This window comes from Callorhinus ursinus, unplaced genomic scaffold (assembly GCF_003265705.2).
Source record: "Callorhinus ursinus isolate GAN/ISIS: 27379988/994484 unplaced genomic scaffold, GSC_fseal_2.0 scaffold9, whole genome shotgun sequence".
NCBI lineage: Eukaryota > Metazoa > Chordata > Mammalia > Carnivora > Otariidae > Callorhinus > Callorhinus ursinus.
The window spans coordinates 64,245,785-64,267,815 of NW_027397071.1; the positions used below are offsets into that span (position 1 = coordinate 64,245,785).

Genomic DNA, 22,031 nt, shown 5'->3' on the forward strand with positions numbered 1-22,031 from the left:
CAGAGAGCGGTAACGCAGGAAGGCCCTCTAGCAGGTGGGCTACCTCGGCAAGAGTGGCCTTTCTCCTCTCCTCATGTCAGTTCTGACCGGGCCCGTGGCTAAGGTTCTAGCACCCCTCCTTCTTCCCAGCTGACCACTCAGATGCTGGGCTTCCCACACTGGTCCCTATTTGTCTCAATGTCTGTTCTTCCTACCAGTGACTGGGTGGGGGTAGATTGGCAGGTCAGGCCCAGGGATAGCAGAAAGAACCCAGCACCTGTCAGCTGGCCCTGAATTGGAATCCCAGTTCCAGTTCGTCAACTTGAGACCCTATGCAGGTGACTTCACCATCCTCAAGGCCTGTTTCCTCATATGTCATGTGGAAATAACAATCCGTTCTCTGAAAGGATTGTGGTAGGGGATGGTTTCTCAGCATCCTTACAATGGCCCATGGAACCTGGCCTACTAACCAATTCTGACCTCATCTCCTATCAGTGTCCTCCTTATTTATTCAGCTCCCGCCACCCTGGCCTCTGCTGTTTCTCACACATGCACAGGGCCTTTGCACCTGCTATTCCCCCTTACCTCATCACTCCCTGCCCCCTTTCCTGCTCTATTTTCTCTCTGTAACACATACTGTATTTGTCAGGATTTTCCAGAGAAACAGTACCAATAGGATGGATGGATGGATGGGTGGATGGATGGATGGATGGATGGATGGATGGATGGATGGTTGGATGGATGGATGGATAGATTGCATGGATAGATTTCTTTTAAGGAGTTGGCTTACACATTGCAGAGCCTGGCAAGTCCAAAGTCTACAGGGTAGACTGGCAGGCTGGAGACCCAGGGAAGAACTGATGCTGCAGTTTCAGTCCAAAGACAGTGTGTGGGCAGAATTCTCTTCGACGAAGGAAGTTGGCCTCTTTCTATGAAGGCCTTCAACTTATTGGATGAGGCCCACTCTCATCTAATTATTCTGGAGCATAATCCGCTTTACTCAGTCTACTGATTTAAATGACAATCACCTCTAAAAAGCCTCCCCACAGAAACATCTAGAATAATGTTTGACCAAATATCTGAGTACCATGGCCTAGCCAAGTCGACAAATAAAATTAACCATCATAAGTGCCTCCCTTGTTAACTTGGCACCCACAAGCATCTCCTTAAACGATACTTCATCTCCAAATAGAGACAACAGCAAGGTCATAATTCTACCTAACATGATACAGCGTTCCTACGTGCAACCAGAATGCACTTCCCCAGATGAGGAGGCAAAGCCTTCGGGTAATGTTTACTCTTCTTCATATACCATAGCTTAAATACAACAATGTAAAGTTAACAATACTTAAATACTAGGATATAGAGTCAATATGTCTTATGCTACGTGCATGGGGGAGAGAAAAAGAAAAAGGAGAGAGAAGAAAGTATTTTATAAACATACAAGTATTCTTAAAATAAGGAAGAAATACTCTTGACCTTTTGCTTTTGCTTCTGTCTTTTGCTTCTGTCTCCGATCCTGTGCTCATAGCTGCTATGTGTAACTCCCTTCTACTTCCAGGGATCCCCTTTACCTTTTGAAGACACCTCAGTTGGTTGTGGTTCACAGTGGGTGGGGTGACCCGAAGGATCTGGACCATTAGTAGTCCTGCCTGGATTGGGTTGTTACGGTTTTCCATTGACGTCGGTTAATCACAGGGCGTGGTGATACTAGGAGGCACCCTGAGGGATCTCGCGTTCTCCAGACATGCTCTTCTCAACCTCCCTGTGGGCCCACGGTCCATTTTCCCTGCTGCTCAGGATCCGTCACGCCAGCTAGCACAGTGACTCCTTTCTTTACCTGTTGATTAGGAAGCATGACGAGCTCAAAGTGGCCAGAGGCGGTCTTAGTCCCCAGTTCAATGGAATCATTGTTGTGTGCATCTGACAGGCTACATACTAATACTTCGCTAATCATCTTGTTTATTCTCTGTTTGCCCCCAGCAGGTAGGCTCAATGAGAGCAGGATCTGGGTCTGTTCTGTCCCTAACTAAATCCCCAGCATCTAGAACAGTGCCTGGTGTATGGCACATACTCAGTAAACATTGCTGAGGGGGTTGGGTCCTTTGCTGCGATTTCCCTGTGCTTTGGGGCAGGTGAGAGGTGCTCATCATCCACCTCAGAACCCCAGCCTGAGAGTCAGGCCTGTCCCAAGGAGCCCTGGGTTGCATCATGTTCTCTGACAGAGGCGGTCCTGCTGCTTCTCCTCACACTGATGGTGCTGGGCCAGCGAGCAAGCCCAAGGCCTCGGTCGGTGTTCACCATCCCAGCCCATTCAGGACTGTTTACTAGACTAATCTGGAACAATAAACCTGTCCCCACCCTCCTGGCGCCTGCCTCACTCCATCCTAGGCCTGTGTTTGAAGATGTGTTTAAATTCTGGGCCTACACTCAGCAGACACCGCGGGCCAGCTCCTGGCAGGCCAGCCCTGGCAAGGGGGGCGGCCGTGGGATGCTCGGGTCCTCCCCGGTGGCTGGGCCTCCACACACGGTCAACCAGGGGGAACAAGGCGGCTCTAGCCTCCACTCAGTGTTTGTTATTCCATGTCAAAGCTTTATCATAAACATTATCCTAGAGTGGGCCATAGCAGCTTTGGCGAGGAGGGTTTGTTATTCTAAAGTGGCTGGGGGCACAAGGCATGGGGGGCTCGGGAGGCTGTGAGCAGCGCCAGGCTTGGGAATTCAGGGTGAATGGGAGGGAGGCAGAAATCAGGGCGAGGCTTTTCCATCCCTGTGCACGGGGACTCAGAGGCCCCACTTACCACCCTCTACTGTCATGGCCAGTTGGGATATCTGCCTCTGAAATGAGCTCCGAAGAGGTGGAAACCAAGCCCAATTAATCCACCAACCCCAGATCCCTGCAGAGAATCCACAGAAAGTAAATGTTTGTTGAATGAATGAATAAGTGGAGCTTCCCTATATCTGTTGGAAGCACCAAGAATGCTCATGAAGAAGCACATATTATTTTGAAGTTCCAGTTATGGGAACCTGGTCTGGAGCCAGACATCATGTCAAAGCCCAGCTCTGCCCTTTACAACCCATGTGGCCTTGGGCCCCGTCTGCTTCTTTGGTTTCCCGTCTATGAATCAGGACACCCTCTCTGCTGGCTGTCTCCCAGGGAGAGCGGAAGGAGGCCCCACTGGGCAGTGGGCAGTTAGGAGGATGGGTTCCAAGGCTGGCCTGCCCAAGCCAAGTGCGCATCCCATCCCTCTCCAGCTCTGTCACCTTGGGTGAGTTGCTGTGTCTTTACTGTGTCTTTGCTGTCGGGTTGGGGTTCTTTAATCTATTAGTTGGAGCTAATATCAGACTTCCCTCAGAGTTGCTGCGAAATAAATTAATATGACCTTAGAAGATGCCTGACACAGAGTAAGTGCTCAAGAAACATGGCGACCGTAGTGATGAACAGATGAGGACCTCTTTATGAGTTGCAAAGGATGGCTAGGAGGCGGGAGGTGTGGGGAAAGGGCATGTGACTCGGTCACAGACAGTCAGCAGTCCACCTTCCAAAACAGTTCCTAAAAATCTGCTCTCCAGCAGTGACCGGTGAACAAAGAGGTCAGCTTCCTGCACTTACCAAGCTCTCGGTCTACACAGGCAGGGAATGGGGAATCACCAGAATCGGACACTTCACGGGATAAGTGCCAAGACCGGGACGGGGGGTGGGGGGGGTGGGGCAGGTGTCTGTGGGAGGCACCAAACCTGACCTGAGGGTCATGGGAGTCCAGAATGATAGGCTTGGGTTTCTGGCCAAACCCCACCACACTGCATGTGCCACACTGGGAATGATCTACTCTCACTTTTCTGTATGCAACATGCTAATAAAAAATACCCTGTGGCTATTTCTGGCTGTTTCGAGAGGCTCCAAAAGGAAGACAGGTGTGGTAAAGTGTGTGGGATGAACCTGGGCTGTGCCAGTGAACATCCAGAAATCCAGCCCCAATCTGTGGCACCGCAGAGGGTCCTAGGCTGGGCGTCAGACTTGGCTTTGAGTCTGCTCTGCCCCCAGCTTTCCTGTGTGGGCTTGGGTGAGCTCTCTCTTGCCTACTTTGGGCCCCTGTCTCCTTTCATCTTCTACATGATGAGGGCACAGGATGAGATCAGTGGTTCTCAAAATGGGCTCCTGGAGACCCATGGGTCTCCACAAAGAAGCCATGAGAACCTCTGCTGCATGAGGGCATTGAGCCTGTAGGTCTTCAGGCTCTAGCCGGTCTCCTCACATCAACTGGGGAAAGTTCCACTTTTATCTACTCCACATACTGAGTTCCAAGTAAAGTTCCTTTGGAAAACAATAACAATAAAAAAGGATTCTATGGCCAAAAAAGGTTTAAAAAACCCCTGGGCCAGATGACCTACAGGGGCCCTTCCAGCTCCGATCTGGGAAGGTTCAAGTCTGAGTATTTTCTTCCAAGTTTTATTTAGCAAGCATTCCTCCAGCTCTCACTACACGCCAGGACTGTTCTTAGCACCCTGCAGATTGTAATGTGCTTAACTCACCGGAACACCTCCTTGCTCCACGAAAGCCACAGGACTGCGGAAGTGACTCCATGGGTCTAGGGAGGCCCAGGGGAGCAATTTCCCCTCCAGCCAGGTCTTCTGGGCACCTGAACGGATGACCTCAACCCCAGGCCAGGTGGTGCTGCCTCTGAGGAGCAGCAGGTGTATGCCGGGGCGGGCGTGGTCAAGGGAAGCCTGCATACCCCAGCCCCCCAGGGAAGTAGAGCGCTCCAGCCTGATGTGGATACTTGCACACGAGGCCTGTTCCGTGTGGAAGGAAGTGCCTGTTGGCTTAGTGACGTGCACAGCAACAGGGCCATGGCCTCCTGTGATTCATCCCAGCCACCAGGCTGCCGTTGACACCCTGCACCAGGTGGCCGCAGATTGAATTTCAGGGTGCTCGCCAGAGCCTGGAGAAGGCCCAGAGGTGGGGTCTGACCTCATCCCCAGCCAGCTCATTAGGGGGAGCGGCCTGGGCCACTGCACCCCAGCGCTATCCGGCTCTCCACCTGCCAGAGACAAAAGTGGGAGGGGTCGGGCAGAGGTGATCTCAAGCACGCTTGGCCCCATTGCCCACATCAGCACGTTGTGTACCTTATTACGTGAGCTTTTCTGTTCAGATTGTGTGTTCTGGAATGAGGTGGCTGGCGTCACAGGTGGGAGCTTCTGCCACATGATAGCATCATGCCCCAAATGCAGACAGAGTGCCAAAGGTCTAGGGTCTAGTCTGAGGGGCTTACTGAGTAGCTTTGAAACAGGAGGTGACTGACCCCAGCAGGTGGCACTAGGTGGCACTAAGGCGGTAGGCAAAGAGTAGAGCGACATCCTCTCGTTGCCAGCCCCGTGCTGAGAGCTGCAGACACAAAACGAATAAAACGTAAGTCCTATCTTCGAGAAGCTCAGAGCCTAATGGGAGAGCCAGGTAGCTAACAGCAGGCACCATCTCATGTTCGCGCCGGGGTGGGGGACACAGAAGCATGGCGGGTCGCTTGTCCATCACCACGGTGCCGGGCAGCACCAGCACTGAGCGTCTGCTCAGGTGTCTGCACCCAGTGGCAGGTGGGCCCTGCTGGGCTCAGCTGGCCCTTACTCGTATTGTCCGGGAGCTGGCTGTCTGTTGGCTGGACTGGGATGGCCTCGGTGGGACAACTGAGGCAATTCGGCCCTGCCCACCCTCCAGTGGGCTAGCATGGGCCATCCTCCAGTGGGCTAGCATGGGCCATCCTCCAGTGGGCTAGCATGGGCCACTGTCAGGGCCGTGGAGGCATAAGAGGCAGTGGCAGCCTGCTTTTCAGGCCTCTGTACGTCCTGGTGACCTATATCCAGAGACACAAAATCAGCATGGGAGGGAGCCGAAGAGCTCCATGGCCAAGGGCATGAATACGCGGACAGGTTAAGGTTTGGAGCCACTACTCTGTCAGTCTGCCACGCAAGGAGGCTGTGGGGGCCTCCGGGAGGGGCCTGACTCAGCCCCCAGGTGGTCAGAGAAGCTTCCTGGGGAAGACATTTGAGCAGAGCCTGGAAGGCCAAGTCTAGATTTGCAAGTGGAGAGCAGAGGCAGGAGGTTGTCATGCGCAGAGAAGAGCATATAAGAAGCGTGGAGACAGAAGAGTGCTGAGGAGTTGGGTGTTTGGAGTCACGAGGACTGAGTAGGAAGCAAGGTCATCGACCACAGCAGGGTCCAGGCCACTGCCTTGCAGGCTCTACTGAACAGCTAGGCCTTTACTCTGAGGGTAGGAGGCACCTGTGAAAGTTTTGAGGAAAAAAAAAAAGAGAGGGAAGACAATCAGATTTGTGCTTTCAAAAGGTGCCTGTGGCAGACAACTACGGGATGGGGGGAGGAAAGGGGGTCTGCAGGGAGGGGGACGGGTTGCACTGGGCCCAGTGGGAGATGCTCAGGACTGAGCTGGTGTGAGGTGGGAGGCCGGGGACTGTGGCCCAGGGTGGCAAACAGATGATGGGCAAAGAGCTTGCTCGAGGCCTGAAGAGTGGAGGGCCAGCTGGGGCTGGGCAACAGCAAGGACAGAGGACTTGAGACAGCCTCTGGACCTTCTGCCCAGGAACTGCAGCAGCTTTTCCCTGCACCTGTGCTAAAGAACCCAAATCATGGTCAGACTCCCCCATTTTGTTGGCCAGGGGGGTCTGGGATACACCGTCACATGAAGCTAGCTGTGCAGAATCAAACAAGTCCCTTCCCCTCATGGGCCTCAGGTTCTCCATCTAAAATGGGACATCTGAGATCATCTCTCAGGGCCCCCAAACCTTGGGCAGGCCATGTTCCATCAGAGTGTGGTCCTCATGGCAGAAGCAATCAGACCTCTAATGTCAGTCCCAGGGAGCCTGTTAAAAATACACATCCTGGGCTCCCCCTCGGAGATGCCAATTCTGGGCATGGGGACCAGACAGCTGATATTTTTGTATGATGCTCCACGTGATCCTGATGCCAGGCCGGTCTGGTTAGGGGGCAGCTGTGTTCCCAGGGCCCCGCATAGCGGCCCAGAGTGCAAAGGAGCTTTAGGAAATGTGCTGAGTGCCAGCATGGGTCTGATTCAGAGAGGCCCAGCCCCTTGGGCCTTTGCCTGTAGGTAAGGTGACTTCTGGAGGAAGTGTCCTTTGGGTGGGGCCTTGAAATCTAAGTGGGTTTTCTGTTTGTTTTGCTCGTGTGTTTGTCTTGCTTTGTTTGCCGTTCTCTTGATTACAAAATTAGTCTGTGCTCATTCTAGAACTTTCCTAAGCACAGGAATAAGAAAAATTTAGTCAAAAGACAAACGCACCCATCATTCCAAACCCAGACACAACTAGGTTCTCATTTTGCCCCTTCCTTAGATAAGATGTTGATAGCCAGAGCAGAAGTGGGGACCCATGTGGGCAAAGGGCTGGAGATGAGAACAGGCTGAATGTGTCCGGAGGCCAGTGGAAGAGTTCAGCCTGCGCCAGCCGGTGCCAGGCCCCACACACCTTCTCTGTTTCAGGGCCTGTTGCCCCAAAGTCCAGAGCGAGGAGGGCCGGGACTGGAGGTGTCAGGGCCCCCAGCCTGATCTAGAATTACAGCCTTTATTCCTCTCTCTTTCCTCTGTGCAGGTGCTGTTTGCCCTGAACCAGACTCTGCTGCAGCATGAGAGCGTGCGGGCAGGGAGCCTGCAGGCGCCCTACACCACGGAGGACCTCATCAAGCACTACAACTGCGGGGATCTCAACGCTGTCATCTTCAACCATGACACATCCCAGGTGAGGCTCCCCTCCTCCCACCCAGTTCTGAACCCACCTAGCCTTTGTTAGACACCTACTATGTGTCTGGTGCAGGCAATCATCTCTCTGCCATGGGAAGCAGGACCTATTGGTATTCCATTTTACAGATGGGAAAACTGAGGCCCAAAGAGGCAAAGAGACTTGCCCAAGCCCACAGCGCTTAATTGTCGAGTTCCCAAGTTATCAAAAGCACCACTCAAGTCTGGCGTGTGTGGTAGAAGCTTAGCCTTGTAAGAGCAGGGAGGCCTCTGAGAAGTTCAGTTCAGTATCTGGGGAAATTAGAGGCCAGAGGAAACATGTTCACAGTTAGACCTCGGGCTTGAGTCCAGCTGGGGGCGTTCTGCCTTGAGTCAAGTCCTAGAGGAAAGACTACCCACAAGTGGGCAGAGAGTGAGGAGCACCCCGAGGAGCTGAGCATGACTCCACCAGGCATCCACATTGCCCTCGGGATAAATTCCAAGTTACTCTGTCTAACACTTGAGGCCTTCTGTGTCCTGCCCTCTGCTGACCTTGTCCCAGCCCAGGTGCCCTACCCCGCAGACCTTGTTCTGCTGACCTATGCCCCACGCCATCCGCCTGCTGATGCCACTATGCCTCCGTTCAGGCTCCTCCTTCCTCCTTTCCTCCTGCTGGGCCATGGTCCATTGTTACTTCCTCTGAAAAGCCCTCCCTGACCCTCTGGATGGTGTTAGATATTCTCCCAGACCCCTCTAGGACCCCTGTGCCTTCTGTCATGGTGCTTGGTTAACCACTCGTTCAAGAGCAGTTCCTTGCTGTGGCTCCCCATTTTTCTCAGTGTAAAAGCCAGAGTCTCGGTAATGACCTGTGTGGGCCCCGAGTCTTCCCCTAACCCCCACCCCATGTTCTCTGCCGTCCCCTCACACTCACCCCTCAAGCTCTGTGGGCCTCCATGCTATTCCATGGGACCCCTTGGCATGCTTCACCTTTGCCCTTCCCCAAGTATCACCATGACTCACCCCCCATCTTTACTCAGACATCATCGTCTCAGTGAGCTGGGCCCCAACTCCTGATCTAGAATTGCAGAATGAAGCCTGCTTCCACACTCTCAACCTCTTTATTATGCTCCATTTAACCCCCATGGTCTTTATCATCTTCTCACATACTTACATATTTTGATTCATTGATAAGTGAATATTTATTGTTTGTCCTCCCCACTAGAGCAGAAGCTTCCTGAGGACAGGGATTTGCATCTGTTTGATCCATCAGTATATTCTCATTGGCTAGGCCAGTGCCTGGCACAGAGCAGGACTCAGCAAATAGCTGCTGAATGAATGAATGAAATTGGTTGTAAATACCGGGCCCAGTGCCCAGTGTAAATACCGGGCAGCCAGAGAGAGCCACCTCAGTGGGGCGGACGGGAGAGAAGGGGACATTCCGTAAGCAATAGCACCCAAGTGTGATCCTTGCTCCAAGGGAGAGTAGAGGGTACAGCTGAGGCCTGGGGCAGGAGCAAGAGTTTAGGTGGACTCAGGGCAAGAAGGAAGGATGCCTGCAAGGTGAGAGGTCACGGAAGAACCTAACCTGGCCACGGACAGGAGGAAGCAGAAGGTTCCAGCAGAGGCAAGAGAGAGCAGGAGGAGGGGTGTGAGTTTGGGCTGGAGGTGTAGCTGGGGACCGGGCTGAGAGGTTCTGTGTGCGCGTGCCACCGTCTAGAGCCAGAACTCCCTGAGGCAAGAGTGTGCCATGCCTCCCTCCGTCCCCAGGCCCAGGGCAGGGCCGCAGAGCGTGTGTCGGGGAACAGCTGTCCGGGGAGCGAAGGTGAGGGTGTGTTGTGCTCCGGGCAGTGGAGGCCATGAAAGGAAGGATCCAGAGACCCTGCAGAGGAGGCTCAGGACTCTGAGAGCCCCGATTCCAATCTGTAGGTCTGAGAGCTTCTGTGCCGGAGCCCACCCTGTGTCATCCGCCTGGAGAGAGCCTGGTGAGCTCTGTGGCTGCAGGAACCTGGTCAGCACTCAGGGCAGCCTGGGCGCGCAGTAGCTGGGCTGGGGGCAGGGGTGGACAGGGCCCTGCTGCGGCCGCGGCTGGCACGGAGCTGTGAGAGGGAGGGGGGGGTGACCTCAGGCAATAGCAAGCTCAGATTTACTTCGAACCTGTGTCCAGATCCACTGATTTGTCTCTGGCAGGTGAACTGCACTGGGGGTCCCCTGGCGGTGCCCGTCCTTGAAGCGGGACAGAGGGTGTAGTTGGATCGGTGCACCCAGTTAGGACAGCAAACTGGGCGGCACTCCCCTGGACCCCCTGGGTACACAGGCAGAGTCTAGCCCCCAAGGGAGGAACTAGGCAGCCCTGCCCCGAGACACGGAAAAGCCTAGAGTCGGGGTAGCAAGGCTAAATCCAGGGCCATGCGCTGATGGAGAAAGGGTCCAGGTGACATGGGGCTGCCTCTGTAGCGAGAGGCCTCGAAAGCTGTGGGGAGCTGAGAACACACAGCCTGTAGGGGTACAGTCACCGCCCGTAGGCAGGGAGGAAATGGTGGTGGAACTAGGCCTGAGAAAGGAGTCTACCGGGCAGGGCCGAAGGGAGGGGCTGGCTGCCTGGTTGAGGGGGGGAGGGGGATGTGGATGGTCCTGAGGAATGATCTGCAGAGCAGGGGGCAGATCATAGGGGGTGGGGGTGAAAATGTCTGCTGAGGGGCAGAAGCCCTGGAGTTCAAGCGGGAGAGGGATGTGGTCAGAAAGATGTCTCTGGCCACAGCAGAGGATGATGCAGTGGCCTCTAGAGGCTGGGGTTGACAGGTGCAGGGGCCAGGATGGGGGACAGGGGCTGGCTGCACCTCTGTCTTGATCTCTCTCGCCTTCCTACCCCGCCATTTCACCTTCAGAAATGGCTCATGCCCCAACCTCCCAAAGCTCCCGGGTCACTTGCACCATCAATGCCCCACGATCACAGGGTGACCCAAAGGAAGCGTTGTCTGAGCCCTTCAGCCTGTGTTAGGTGGAGAGCAGCCATATGCTTATCATCTGTCCCCAGACACTTTGGAAAGTGAAAGGTCAAATATAATTAAGGGTCAGAAAAATTAACGGGCATGGGGCAGTCTACCGTAGCCATGAAACTGGACCATCCTGGACAAAGCAGAACACACGGTTATCTGTGAGGTACCTCCTCCACACGCCCTTGGTGGGGTCAAAGCATGGACCCCACAGTGACTCCCTCACTGGGCTGTGAGCCTCATCCAGGGCAGCAGACCCAGTGTGAGGGTGCTCTGTGACCCCTCGCCTGACACAGGGCTACACTCATGGAAGTTTGTAGAAGTTGTCTGTTGGATGGATGGGCTGAAGAGAAGGGATGAGGCCACCGAGGTCAGGGACGGCAGTAGACCCGAGCATTTGACCACCAGATCTGACCCTGTCCTGGCTGTGGGCCAGGGGAGCCTACACTGAGGTCACCCCCCGCGGCCCCACCCTAGCCTCGCCTGGCCCATCTATCTCATCGTCGTACCTCGGACTCATGGCTCTAGGACCCCAGGGACCTGACATGTCCTCTTTCAAATTCTATGGTGCATCCTGCACTTAAACTTGTTGTGGGAGATTTAAGGCTCCTGACAAGTCTAATGACATCATTAATTTGTTTCCATCCCAGCCTGGGCCCAAACCCAAGTCCCATCCTTGGCATGGAGCCAGGGCCCATCAGCATGAAACACGCAGAGAATGTCAGCCAGCTGCCGGGCAGTCCCAGAAACCCCAGTGGCTAGCCAAACTGCTTCGTGGCTTTGACATTGAACTTTCTGGGTTTTGTCCTTGTTAAATTTTTTTAGCTCCCTAAGGAATGAATCGAGATTCATCTTTCCACAAATGCACATTCATGGTGAGGAAGAGCCTCTGCCAGGACCCTTGGCAGAAGGGAAGGAAAACAGGATGCTTCCTTCATGGCTCTCTGGTGGTTCTGAGGGCTTCTATTTGTCATCTCTGTCTCTACCCCCTGCTCAAGGTCACCCTTCACTGTAGCCTCTGCCATTGTAGGGGAAAATGATGAAGCCAGCTCCATCCCCCAGGCTAGTTGTACAGGGCTGACATTTAGTCAAGACTTTCTTTGTGCTCTGCACTGTGCTAATAAGCACTTTCCAAAACTGATCTTATTTAATTCCTACAACAACATATATTACTCCCATGTTACCAATTTGGACACGGAGTCTCAAATAGCACAAATAACTTGCCAGTTAGAGAGAGGCAACCCAACTGGTAAGTGGCAAAAGAAGGATTCCATCCCAAGTTACCCTGGCTGTCTGAAGCCAGGACCTGCCTTCATAGCCACCTGTTGCCTCTCAGCTCATTCCTTCATGCATTCATTCACTGATGGAACAAATGTTTATTTCTTGGTACAACATCCTCCCACATTCTCTGCCATACCTGAGGAACAGAGAGGGCCATGCCTCCAGAAATAACCCTTTTGAGCCACAACTCCTCCCCCATTCAGAAGCCCTTCCTGGAGCTGTATCATGTCCAAACGTGTCCTGCTTTGTCAGGTCTGCCAATCATCCCTTCCATCATTGGTGGGAGGGGTAAGAGCTCCATTCCTTTGTTTATCCATTCGCCAAACACCGACTCTGGTTGGGCACCAATCTCTGATTGGGCCTCTGGCAGGGCTGCTGCGTACAGCTACGCAGGTTGTGCACTGAGTAAGTTTAGGTTTTATCAGTCATATCATTGCCTTGTCATCCCAGAACAGTGAATCAGGCCTTTATGGCAGAGAAGCCCCTCCCCTCCCACTCTGGGGAGCACCCTGGTGCTTGGCCAGTAGATATCAGAGACAGATGTCCTGGCCCTGTCCAAATCCTTGAAGGCTCAGCCTCTGCTGACGTCTCCATTTTCCTCAGAAAGAGTGTTGACAACTTGTCAGTGGCTCTAAAAGCCATGTGGCTGGGCCCCATGACCCTTGGGGGCTAAGCCCTGCAGGACTTCAGTCTCCTCATGCCAACTCTCCACCTAGCTAGCCCATCAGTCAGTGAGGCCTCGTGTTCTGTGCATTAGCCTGAGTTGATGAAGAGAGAAGGGGAAGAGGAGACTCCAGATGGAAGACATCCTGTGCACAAGAGCTTGGAAGGTGGAATGACAGTGAGCGGTTATGGGGAAATAGAGAGGATGTTCTGACTCAGGCCCCCATCTCCTCCGTGGCTCGTGGCTTCTTCTCAGGCCCCGCCCACCCTTGGAGGCCACGGTGCTGGGACACCTGGACCTGACATCCAGGCCGGAAAGACAAAATGCTGGGTATGGAGGAACCCAGGAAGAGGAAATGCAATGAGGGGGGACAGTGCGATTTTATGTTTAAGGTTCCAGAAACCTTTCCGGGCACCTACTGTGTGTCAGGCACTGGGGGCCCAGGAATGACAAGGGCTCTGTCCCTGGACTCAAAGAGCTCTCTGCCTAGTTCAATAACATGTCAGAGACACTTGCCCCCGGCCACAGACCTGGGTGTGGACAATGGGCCCAGAGCTGAGAAATGTGGAAAGTTCCAAGCCAGGTTGTGGAATGAACCATCATTATGGGAGGCAGCTGTGGTCCTGCAGTTGACGTTTTTAAGAAGGGCTGGAGGGGTTTGGTTCTGCCCTGGGAAGTAGTGGACCTGGGAATGGGGAGATGGTGGCAGCCAGCCAGGGCTCAGGCCGTGGGCAAACTGGAGGCTGTGACCTCTCCTGTCTTCTCTGTAGGGTGGGCTGGGCTGAACGCAGCCCGTGACAGCGCCCACCATCTCACCTAATCCCCATCTTACACATGAGGAAACGAGCTGAGAAAAGTTAAGTAACTTGGGCAAAGTCACACAGCATCAGAAAGAGGCCTGAATCCAGGTCAGCCTGATCCTGTACTCTGTGGCCTTCCTCCTACACCAGGCAGCTCAGCTGACCCTCCACACCCGCCTGCTGACCCGAGTTCCTTGCACACTGGGCTGGGTGCTGCAGGAAGGACAGTAAAGGAGCCGAGAGCCGTCCTGCCTCCCAGGCCCTCTGCGTTCTGGAAGCAGAGGGTCGACAAGGCAGAGACACAGGAGCCATACCTCCTTGTGTTGCCACCCCACCAGCTGTGAGACTTTGCACACGTCTCTGGATCTTTCCACTCTTGCTTTCTTCATTTGTAAAACTGGGATAACCACACTCCTCTCAAAGCGTTTTTGGAATTGATGAAAAACCCAGACAAACGATATAGCCCACTCCACGGGCCATTTAAGAAAGGTAAGTGGCCCACTCCGCTGGGCTTGGTGTCTTTGCCTAAAGCCCCCCGTGCCCTGGGAGCACTGAGGGCACCTCTGTCTTGCCTTTGCAGCTGCCCAGCTTCATCAACACCACCCTCCCGCCGCACGAGCAGGTGACAGCACAGGAGATCGATAGCTACTTCCGCCACGAGCTCATCTACAAGAGGAATGAGCGGATGGGGAAGAGGGTCATGGCTCTTCTGCAGGAGAACGAAGACAAGATCTGCTTCTTTGCCTTCGGAGCAGGTTGGGCCGGAGTGGGGAAGGGATTATTTGCAGAATCTTTAAGGGCTGGGAGATTTGTTAGACCCTCTCCTGACCTCCCCTTCCTAAAGGAAAACGTGGAGGTCCGGAATGGAGCAGGAGAAGCCACGCCCCACACTTCTCTTGTTTCTCGCCAGGGGTTCTTCCGTAATAGGCCCCATGGGCAAGAGGGGTGACCCTGCCAGGGCCAGGACAGCTTCTAGGGCCCCTTCATGCCCCAGGAGGCCGTGCTGAGAGCCCAGAACAGAAGCTGGCTCCCACGGCCAGCCCAGCCTCGAGCCCACCCAGAAGAGCCAGGGCCAAGCGTAGGAGCGCCACGGGGCCTGGTGGGGAGAGGCGGGCTCCAGCACCCCACGGCCCGGTCCAGCCCCCTCTGGGCTGTGTGACCTTGGCACGGTACCATCAAGGGCGCAGGCCCCTCTTCTATGAATGGACAGTGACAGCAATGACTAGCTGATGAATTGAAAATCTCTATCGTGTGGAAGAGTTATAAAGATTAGCAGTAACACTTCAATAACCTAATAGCAGGAACTCAGAATGGCAGCTAGCTTCACTGTCATCCCAAGCATCAGGACGGTTAATACACGCTTTGTCATCCCACCGTGGGCCATGAGCTTAATGCTTCTCCTGGGGGGCTCTGGCCTCTCTGGGCAAAGGGAAGTCCGGATGTCCAGGTGCAAGGCTTGCTGCCCCCACCCCACCCCCGTCTCCTCTTCCCTCTTCCCCCTCACTCCTTCCTTTCCCTGTGGCTGTCTCCCGTGATGATGGGACCAGGGGATGGCATTTGCCTCCTTTATCAGCCAGCTCTGGCTCCAGAGCCACAGAATAGAAATGTATGTCTTGCTCATGTGGGCTCAGTCCACCCCCTGAGGCATGACAATGAAGGGAGAGGGACCACCCCTGGGGGGGGGTGGGAGCACTCACGGCCACTGCCTCTCCGCCCTCCTTCCATGGCCCCTGGCCTGCGCACCACCTGCCCACTCAGGTCCCTGTAGCCCGGGCCAGTCCTGATTCTGCAGTGGGGTGTGTCTGCTGTGGGAGGTCTGCCTCCCCCGCCCCGCCATTCAACCCCATACACGTCAAGGGGAGGGCCAGGGTCCTCTGACTGTGCCTGTCTTCCCGCCTCTGTGGCCCTCAGCGTGGGGGCGGCTGGTGGGACAGCGCCTGTGAGCCACCCCTGCAGCTGGACAGAACGAGTCCCGGCTTGCGTTGGAGCACGACCATGGCCTGTGGTGGCCTGTGGCCGACCCCTTCCCCTCTGACAGCCTGAGTTCACGCATCTGAACAGAAGGATTCAGAAAGCACAGGGGCCGCTGGTGGCTCCAGGAGCTATTCCAACAGTTTTCAGAGAAAAGAGGGATTCCCATTGGGGTATCTGGAGAAGCCAGCAGGAGCAGGACCTTGACCAACCACGTGGAGAGGGCAAGGCTACCCTCCAGGTGCAGGATACCTACTAGGGACCTGGCATGAGTCAGGACAGCTTTGGGGACGGTGAGGGGTAGAAGTGCTCCCCAACACACCCTCTCACCATCCAGCTGCCTCCCTACTCCTCCCTCCGTGGGCATCTAGGCAGTGCTCCTGCTCCGGAATGGTCCCCCACTGACTACAAAAGGGGAGCCATTCTGAGCGGAGCCAGCCTCCCGGTGAGCGTGATCCCTGAGGGAGGCCAGTAAGAGCTCCAGCATTCCACATGGCCCCCCTGAGTGGGAGGGCCGCCTGCCCCAGTGGTCCCAGGGCCCGAGACCAGAGCCACCCAGGGTCTGAGCCTAGCTCTTTCCTGTGGGTGAGGGAATGAGGGAGCCTGGAGATGAACTTCACAGCAGTGCGGGCGGCCCTGGGCACTGGCCTGCTTCTCCTGAAACCCAAGTCCGTGGAGACACAAATGCCCACTCAGGCACTCGACCAGCACGCAAGCACCACGCCCATCTCCAGTTTCCTCCCCATCTCTGCAACCCAGCAGGTCCCTGGTTGGTCCTGTTGACAGACTGCCGGAAAGACTCACATCCGTCTACTCTGTCCATCCCCATCGCCACCGTCCCAGGCCAAGCCTCCATCAGCTCCAGCCTCCGGGCTCCAGCTCAGCCTCCCCGCCTCCAGCCTGCCCTCCCCGCCCCCACCACAGCAGAGCCGCTGGTTGCCACTGGCTCTGGCCCCCACCCCCGCCTTGAGCTCCCGGAGGGCCTGCACCACGTGGCCATCTGTGTTTTTAGTAGCGTGTAACAGGTTTCAAGCTTGATGAGTGTATGAAAGAATGAATGAGTGAAGGCATGCACACATGAACCAACGCATGTTGACGGGCTCCTCCCCTCCTGGTCTAGTTGGGCCTGGTGGACATGACAGTGGTACAGTCAGGGCAACTCGAGCCCCACCTTGGCTCTCAGAGGCCTGCTGTCCAATAATAAGCCCAGAGCCACGTGCAGATCTTGCTGGAAGCTGCCGCTGGAGGCTCAGCCCCTCCTGAAACAATGTTCTGAGAATTTCAAAGCTGGCTGCAGCCTCTAAGCTCAAGCCTGCCCGCCTCATCAGAGCCCCGGACAGACTGAGGGCCCAATAGGCCAAGATCTGGGTGAAGCTCATGGCAAGTCAGGGAGAGAGCCAGGGCTGGAGCCCTGTGCCCAGGAGCTATGATCCAGGGGCTCTGTTCTTATGTGCCATCAGGGAGCCCGCTGCACAGACCTGTTTTGGTGTGGAACATGTCCACACACGATCTGTAGCGAGAGAAGTCCACGGCCACCTCACTGCCTTCTTATGGCCAAGTAACGCCCGAGCCCCACATCCTATGGCAGGCTGAAGATTGATGTGCAAGGCGGACACAAGCACCCTTGGGCAGCATGCAACCTGCAGACGGCCTGCAGACACACCAGTCCACTCTATACGCCGCTGTCTGGGTGCCTCTGCAGTCCCATCTCAGGCCTTCCTCGGCCTACCTCTGCTCCAGCATCCCTTTCTGGGAGGCCCCGGGCACAGACTGGGGTCTCCATTGCCGAGGGGCAATCGGCCACCCCTTCTCCCTTCTGCTCTATGGAGACATTCGGTACAAAGAGTAAGAGGTTTGGTGTCAGGATGCTTGGGTGTAAAGTGGGGTTCTACCACTGTCAGCTTAGAGACACCAGGAAAGCCATGTCACCTCTATGGGCCTCAGTCTCTCATCTGCAAAACAGGGATAATATACCTGCCTTGTCAGATTGTGCTAAATATGGACATTTTATATCACAGGGTTGAAATTCTCTACTGCAGTGGAGGGATCTTTATAATAAAAACTCCTACTGTGTGCCAGCCACCACTCCAGGCTCTGAGATTATATTACCTTTGATCTTCACAGTAACACCATGAGATGGGCTTTATTATACTCATTCTGCAGATGAAAGCTAAGTCCCAGAGAGGAAGAATGGCTTCCTCAAGGCCACGCAGGCAGACCTTCAACTTGAACCCTGGCTTCTAGAGTCCCAGTCCCAAGCGTTTCCTCCATACGTGGTGCCCTTGCTCTAGAATTCCAGAACTGTGGATGGTTCTGTGGGAAGGGTATCCTTTTATCTGGCACATCCCACAGAAGAGTAGTCTCCTTGGTGTCAGTGATGTTTCTGCGGCGAGACACTATTTGACCTCTTGTGGAGCTTATTCAGTGGCAACTGGTGTGTGACTGTGTGTGACAATTCTGAGCTGGCCTGGGTGACATCTAGGGGCCCAGACGGAAGCCCTGCCTCTCCAGGAGGTGGCTGTGGCCAGTGTGCAAACCCAGATGTTCTGGAATGACCTAGGCCACTGTCATGGGGAGGAGTGCCAGCCCAAGGGGAGGGAAGACCTGATTCTCGACTATCAGGCTCAAGGACAAGCTGATCCTGCAGGGCCCCCACAGATCTCGTGCAGGTTCTTGGATTTCTTGGGTTTCTTCTGCTCTTACAAATAACTTAGAAAAATAGGTACTAGGTGGTGAGTTTTTATTAACTAAATTTATTCAATTTACAGGCTTATCTAATATTCTGAAATTATCTCCTTTCTACCATGTTCGAAGTTAAACATCTTTTGCTTTAAAACAAATAAACAAAAAAAAAAAAAATGGTGATATAAGGCAAAGGGAGCTTTCAGAGCCCTTACTTGGCCAAAGTAAAAGCTGGTAACTATATCGTTCCCCCTACCCACCCCGCTTTTCTTACGGCGGGACAGAATTGAGCACGCCTGAAACATGATGGAAAGAATGTCTTAGGAGGGGTGAGGCTGCTCAGTGGGGAAAATTACTAGCCCAGGCTTCTGAAAAGGAAGGAAGCGGTGGGGGGTGGGGGGGGTAACCAGAGCTCAGGTCGAGGGTCTGGCCGTGGGTAGAGAAGGGCACTTCTTCACCTGTAATTGAAGGAGGGAGAAGGCCAGCAGAGGGGTGATTTGCTAGTGGAAAAGTCACCTGGTGGCTTTCTAATCAGAGCTCCTCTCTAGGGAGGGTAAAGTCATCTGCGGCAAAAGAGGAGGCAAGTGGAGCGTTCTTGGTTTAAAGAGAGACCATTTGGCCTAAATGCAAGCGAGACTGGCTATAAGAACTGGCATGGACAGCAAGTTAGACAGGTCTCATCTCATGGGCCAACTGTGATTGGTGGGTAGTGGCTGCCTGGAGCCTGGTGGTGTGAGGGGTGACAAAACCACATCGGGGCTCAGCAGAGAAGAGGTTCCAGTTGATTAGGGATGCCTACCGTGGCTCCAGAGGAGGGCACATGTCTGCCACCTCTCTGCTCTGACCGCTAGCAGCACAGACCCCTGACTGGCAATGAGAGCCCACGAACCTGTGAGGGGCTCCAGTCACAGGCTGCAAAATTTTCTACAGCAACACTGAACAGCTAGGGTATAAATGTAAATGCTGTCCCCTGGGCCTTCTCCTGACTTGATGCTAGCACCCACTGCTCACTGAGCATCCCACTGTGTGGGTGCTACCCCAGGGCAGGACCCATAGCTTCTCAAAATCGCCAACGCCTAGGAGATGTTCTACAAAGGCATACTAGACCCAATCGCCCAGAATCAAGTTCATTCCATTTAGTCACACAGTATCTCCTAGGCCTCAGGCCCCCGAGGGATAGAGAGGTCTCAGTCCCAGGCACTAAAAGAAAATTACAGTTTTGTCCCTAGCTCCAGGGAACTGGGCCTCCTTGAGATGTGTTGATTTATCAGCTATTCCAGAATCTGGAATGGACTAAGTAATGTAGAAGCTGGAGGAGCTGGGTTGAGATACAAACCAGACTCAAAGGTGGACCAGATAAGCACTAGGGCCCACTCTTTTCAAACTCTAGAGCCAGTGGTTACCGTACATTCCAGACCCCTAAAGTGCTATAATCTGAATATGCTTCTACTTTCTGGCCTTCCAAAGCCCTTTGACCCTGTCTATCTCGGGCGGGGTGGCTCTAACCCCCACCACCCTATCCTCCCAGCCTTCTCACCTTCTAGTATAGTTTGCTTCCGTCACTCTGGGATTCATGGGAGGGTTTTGGAGCTAAGAGCTTCCAGCCCCTGGAGACCCCTCTCTGTAGGGCTATGGCCGCCTGCCCCATGAGAAGCAGAAGTCCAGGCAGAAAGCATTCTCAGGCGGGCAGTGTGAGCAGCAGGGACAGCGTGCTGGGACTCTTTCTTGCCCCAGCCCAAGTGCCACAGGCCTCACTCCAGCAGCACGCCGGGGCCCGGGACACAGAAGCCGATTGGTGGTGAAGGCCCCGGCTCGAGAGAAGGGATAGAAGCCCAGTGTCCCAAACACCAGTAACATCTTTCTTATTAATAACAGTGGCCACAGCTCCCTGTAAGTGGCACCATTCTGCTTGAAGGACATTCATATGACCTTTATGTCCTCAATTCCTCTTGGAGGGAAACAGGATGGTATTTATTATTCCATTAGGCCGATGGGTAAATCGAGGTGCAGATGGGAAGTGAGAGACACAGAACTGGAGTGAAATGATGGTCACGCTGATAGGCTGATCCTTGGACTGCTCAGTACCACCCCCCCCCTCAAAAAAAGATCCAGCTGCTGCTTGGGCCTCTGTTCTGCTGATGGTGCCCTTTTCCTCTTCTGCCTGGGCTTTCCACGACCTCCTCTCTAGGTTCCCACAGCCATGCAGGATTTCCTTATCACAGCCCTGCTTGTGCCGAGCCCCTTTGTCATCTCCCAGTCTAGGAGGGAAGGTAAATCAGAGAAGGCTTCCTGGAGGAGGTAAGAACCAGTTAAAATTTTCCCGGTGCTGGTCCAACTGCCTTTGGTTCCTCATCATCCCACAGTCCTCGGGACAATACCACACCTGCCTCCCTCCCGCCGGAGTTCTCCACTCGGCAGCCTCAGGAACAGAGCTCATGGCTGAACATAGAAGAACAGCCATGTCCCGTGTAGGGCCTCTTTCACCTTAGAAATAAGGAGTGCAGCTAACAGGGAGCACACACCCAGCCGCTTTCTCCTCTCCCAGGGGAACGCCCATGGCCTGCCATACTCCCCATGCTGGAACATGAGGCCACAGCATCCGGAAGTGTTTCAGAATTTCCAACGGAGCTTCAAAGGAGCCTACTCCCCACCATGCTCACATCTGGCTGCTGGCACGCCTGCTCCAGGCTGTGATCCTTGGCCAGAGTCGCCCTTCCTGTTTCAGCCCAGAGGAACATCCCATCTGCTAGCTTGTCCCTCCCTGGAGCCAACCCTGCCCTCTGGGATGGGGGAGAGGAAAGAACGGAGGACCCATATCCCAGGCTGGATCTGTCAGTGAGCCGGGACTTACGGAACATCGGCCATGGGCTCGGCACTCTTGCTGGGCCGCGTAGGGAAGGCAGGAGAAGAAAATGGCCTCGATTAAGAGCATGGGCTTTGGAGCTAGACTGCCTGAGTTAGAAACCTAGCGCTTCTCCTTAGAGGAAGTAGCCTGAGCAGACCAGGTGCTTCACTTCTCTGACATCAAATTTCCCCCCAGTTAGGGGGCTGGTCCTTGGACTGCTCGGTGCCTGGGGCAGCACTGTCACTGGATAAATGTGAGCTCTTGGTGTTATTAATACTTCTGAGTCCTCACCTGTCAGAGCCCACAGTTCCCCGAGGACAGTACTCCCCCAACCCAGGAGAGAGCAGGGCCACCCGGGGCAGAGGGGGTGGGGGGAGGCAGAGGTGCTCTGTGGCCTCTGAGGACCCAGATAGGTCATGGCACGGAGACCCCAGAGTCTGCTCAACTCCAAGTGCCAGTGAGGCTCAGGAGCAGATTGGCCAACAGGAAGCTTTCCCGGTCCCAGGTGCTATAATTCCAGGAGAGGAGCCTCTGGATGTCGTGGAGCAATTACCTTGGCCACAGTGAGCCCCTGGCTGGGTGCCACGCCCTGCAGCCACAGAGCCCACCACAGGCTCTGTCTCTGGGGCTCTCCCCCAGAGCCTCACTGTGACCTCGAACCCCTCTGCACAGTGATCACTTGGGTCTAGAGTGGTGTCGGGCCTCAGGAGGAAAGGCTGCCATGTCTGACCCATCTCAGGGTCCCCAGGGCCTGGCACATGCCTGACATGTAGGAGGTCCCAGGAGAGGCTTATGGAGGAGACACTGCTGAAACCCCCAGGGCTTATGTCCTCACTGATAGGGTGGGGTGCATGGAGGAGACTTCCTCACCTCTGAACAGTATTAACTGAAAGACAATCTATGTCCAAAGAGAATAAAAAGGCTCAAACCCTGGGGATTTTAGAAGAACCAAGAGGATTGGCGTGGAGGAATGGGCCTGGTGGGGGATGGGGGGCTTGCTTCTAAGAGGAAAGACACAACTGGGGGAGGTCTGAACAGGACCCCCAAACTGGGCAACGGTCAGGCAGGGGTCAGAGG

At 54.7% G+C, this 22,031-nt stretch overlaps 1 protein-coding gene across 2 annotated transcripts in view; it reads left to right on the forward strand.

Moving 5' to 3' along the window:
* Positions 1-22,031, forward strand: part of TRABD2B (TraB domain containing 2B) — a 208,115-nt gene that overhangs the window by 162,087 nt on the left and 23,997 nt on the right. For both annotated transcript variants that reach the window (XM_025871871.2, XM_073896791.1), the window contains exons 3-4: positions 7,594-7,740; positions 14,037-14,211. In XM_025871871.2, the coding sequence (XP_025727656.1) occupies positions 7,594-7,740; positions 14,037-14,211 (322 nt within the window). The remainder of the gene's footprint in view (positions 1-7,593; positions 7,741-14,036; positions 14,212-22,031) is intronic.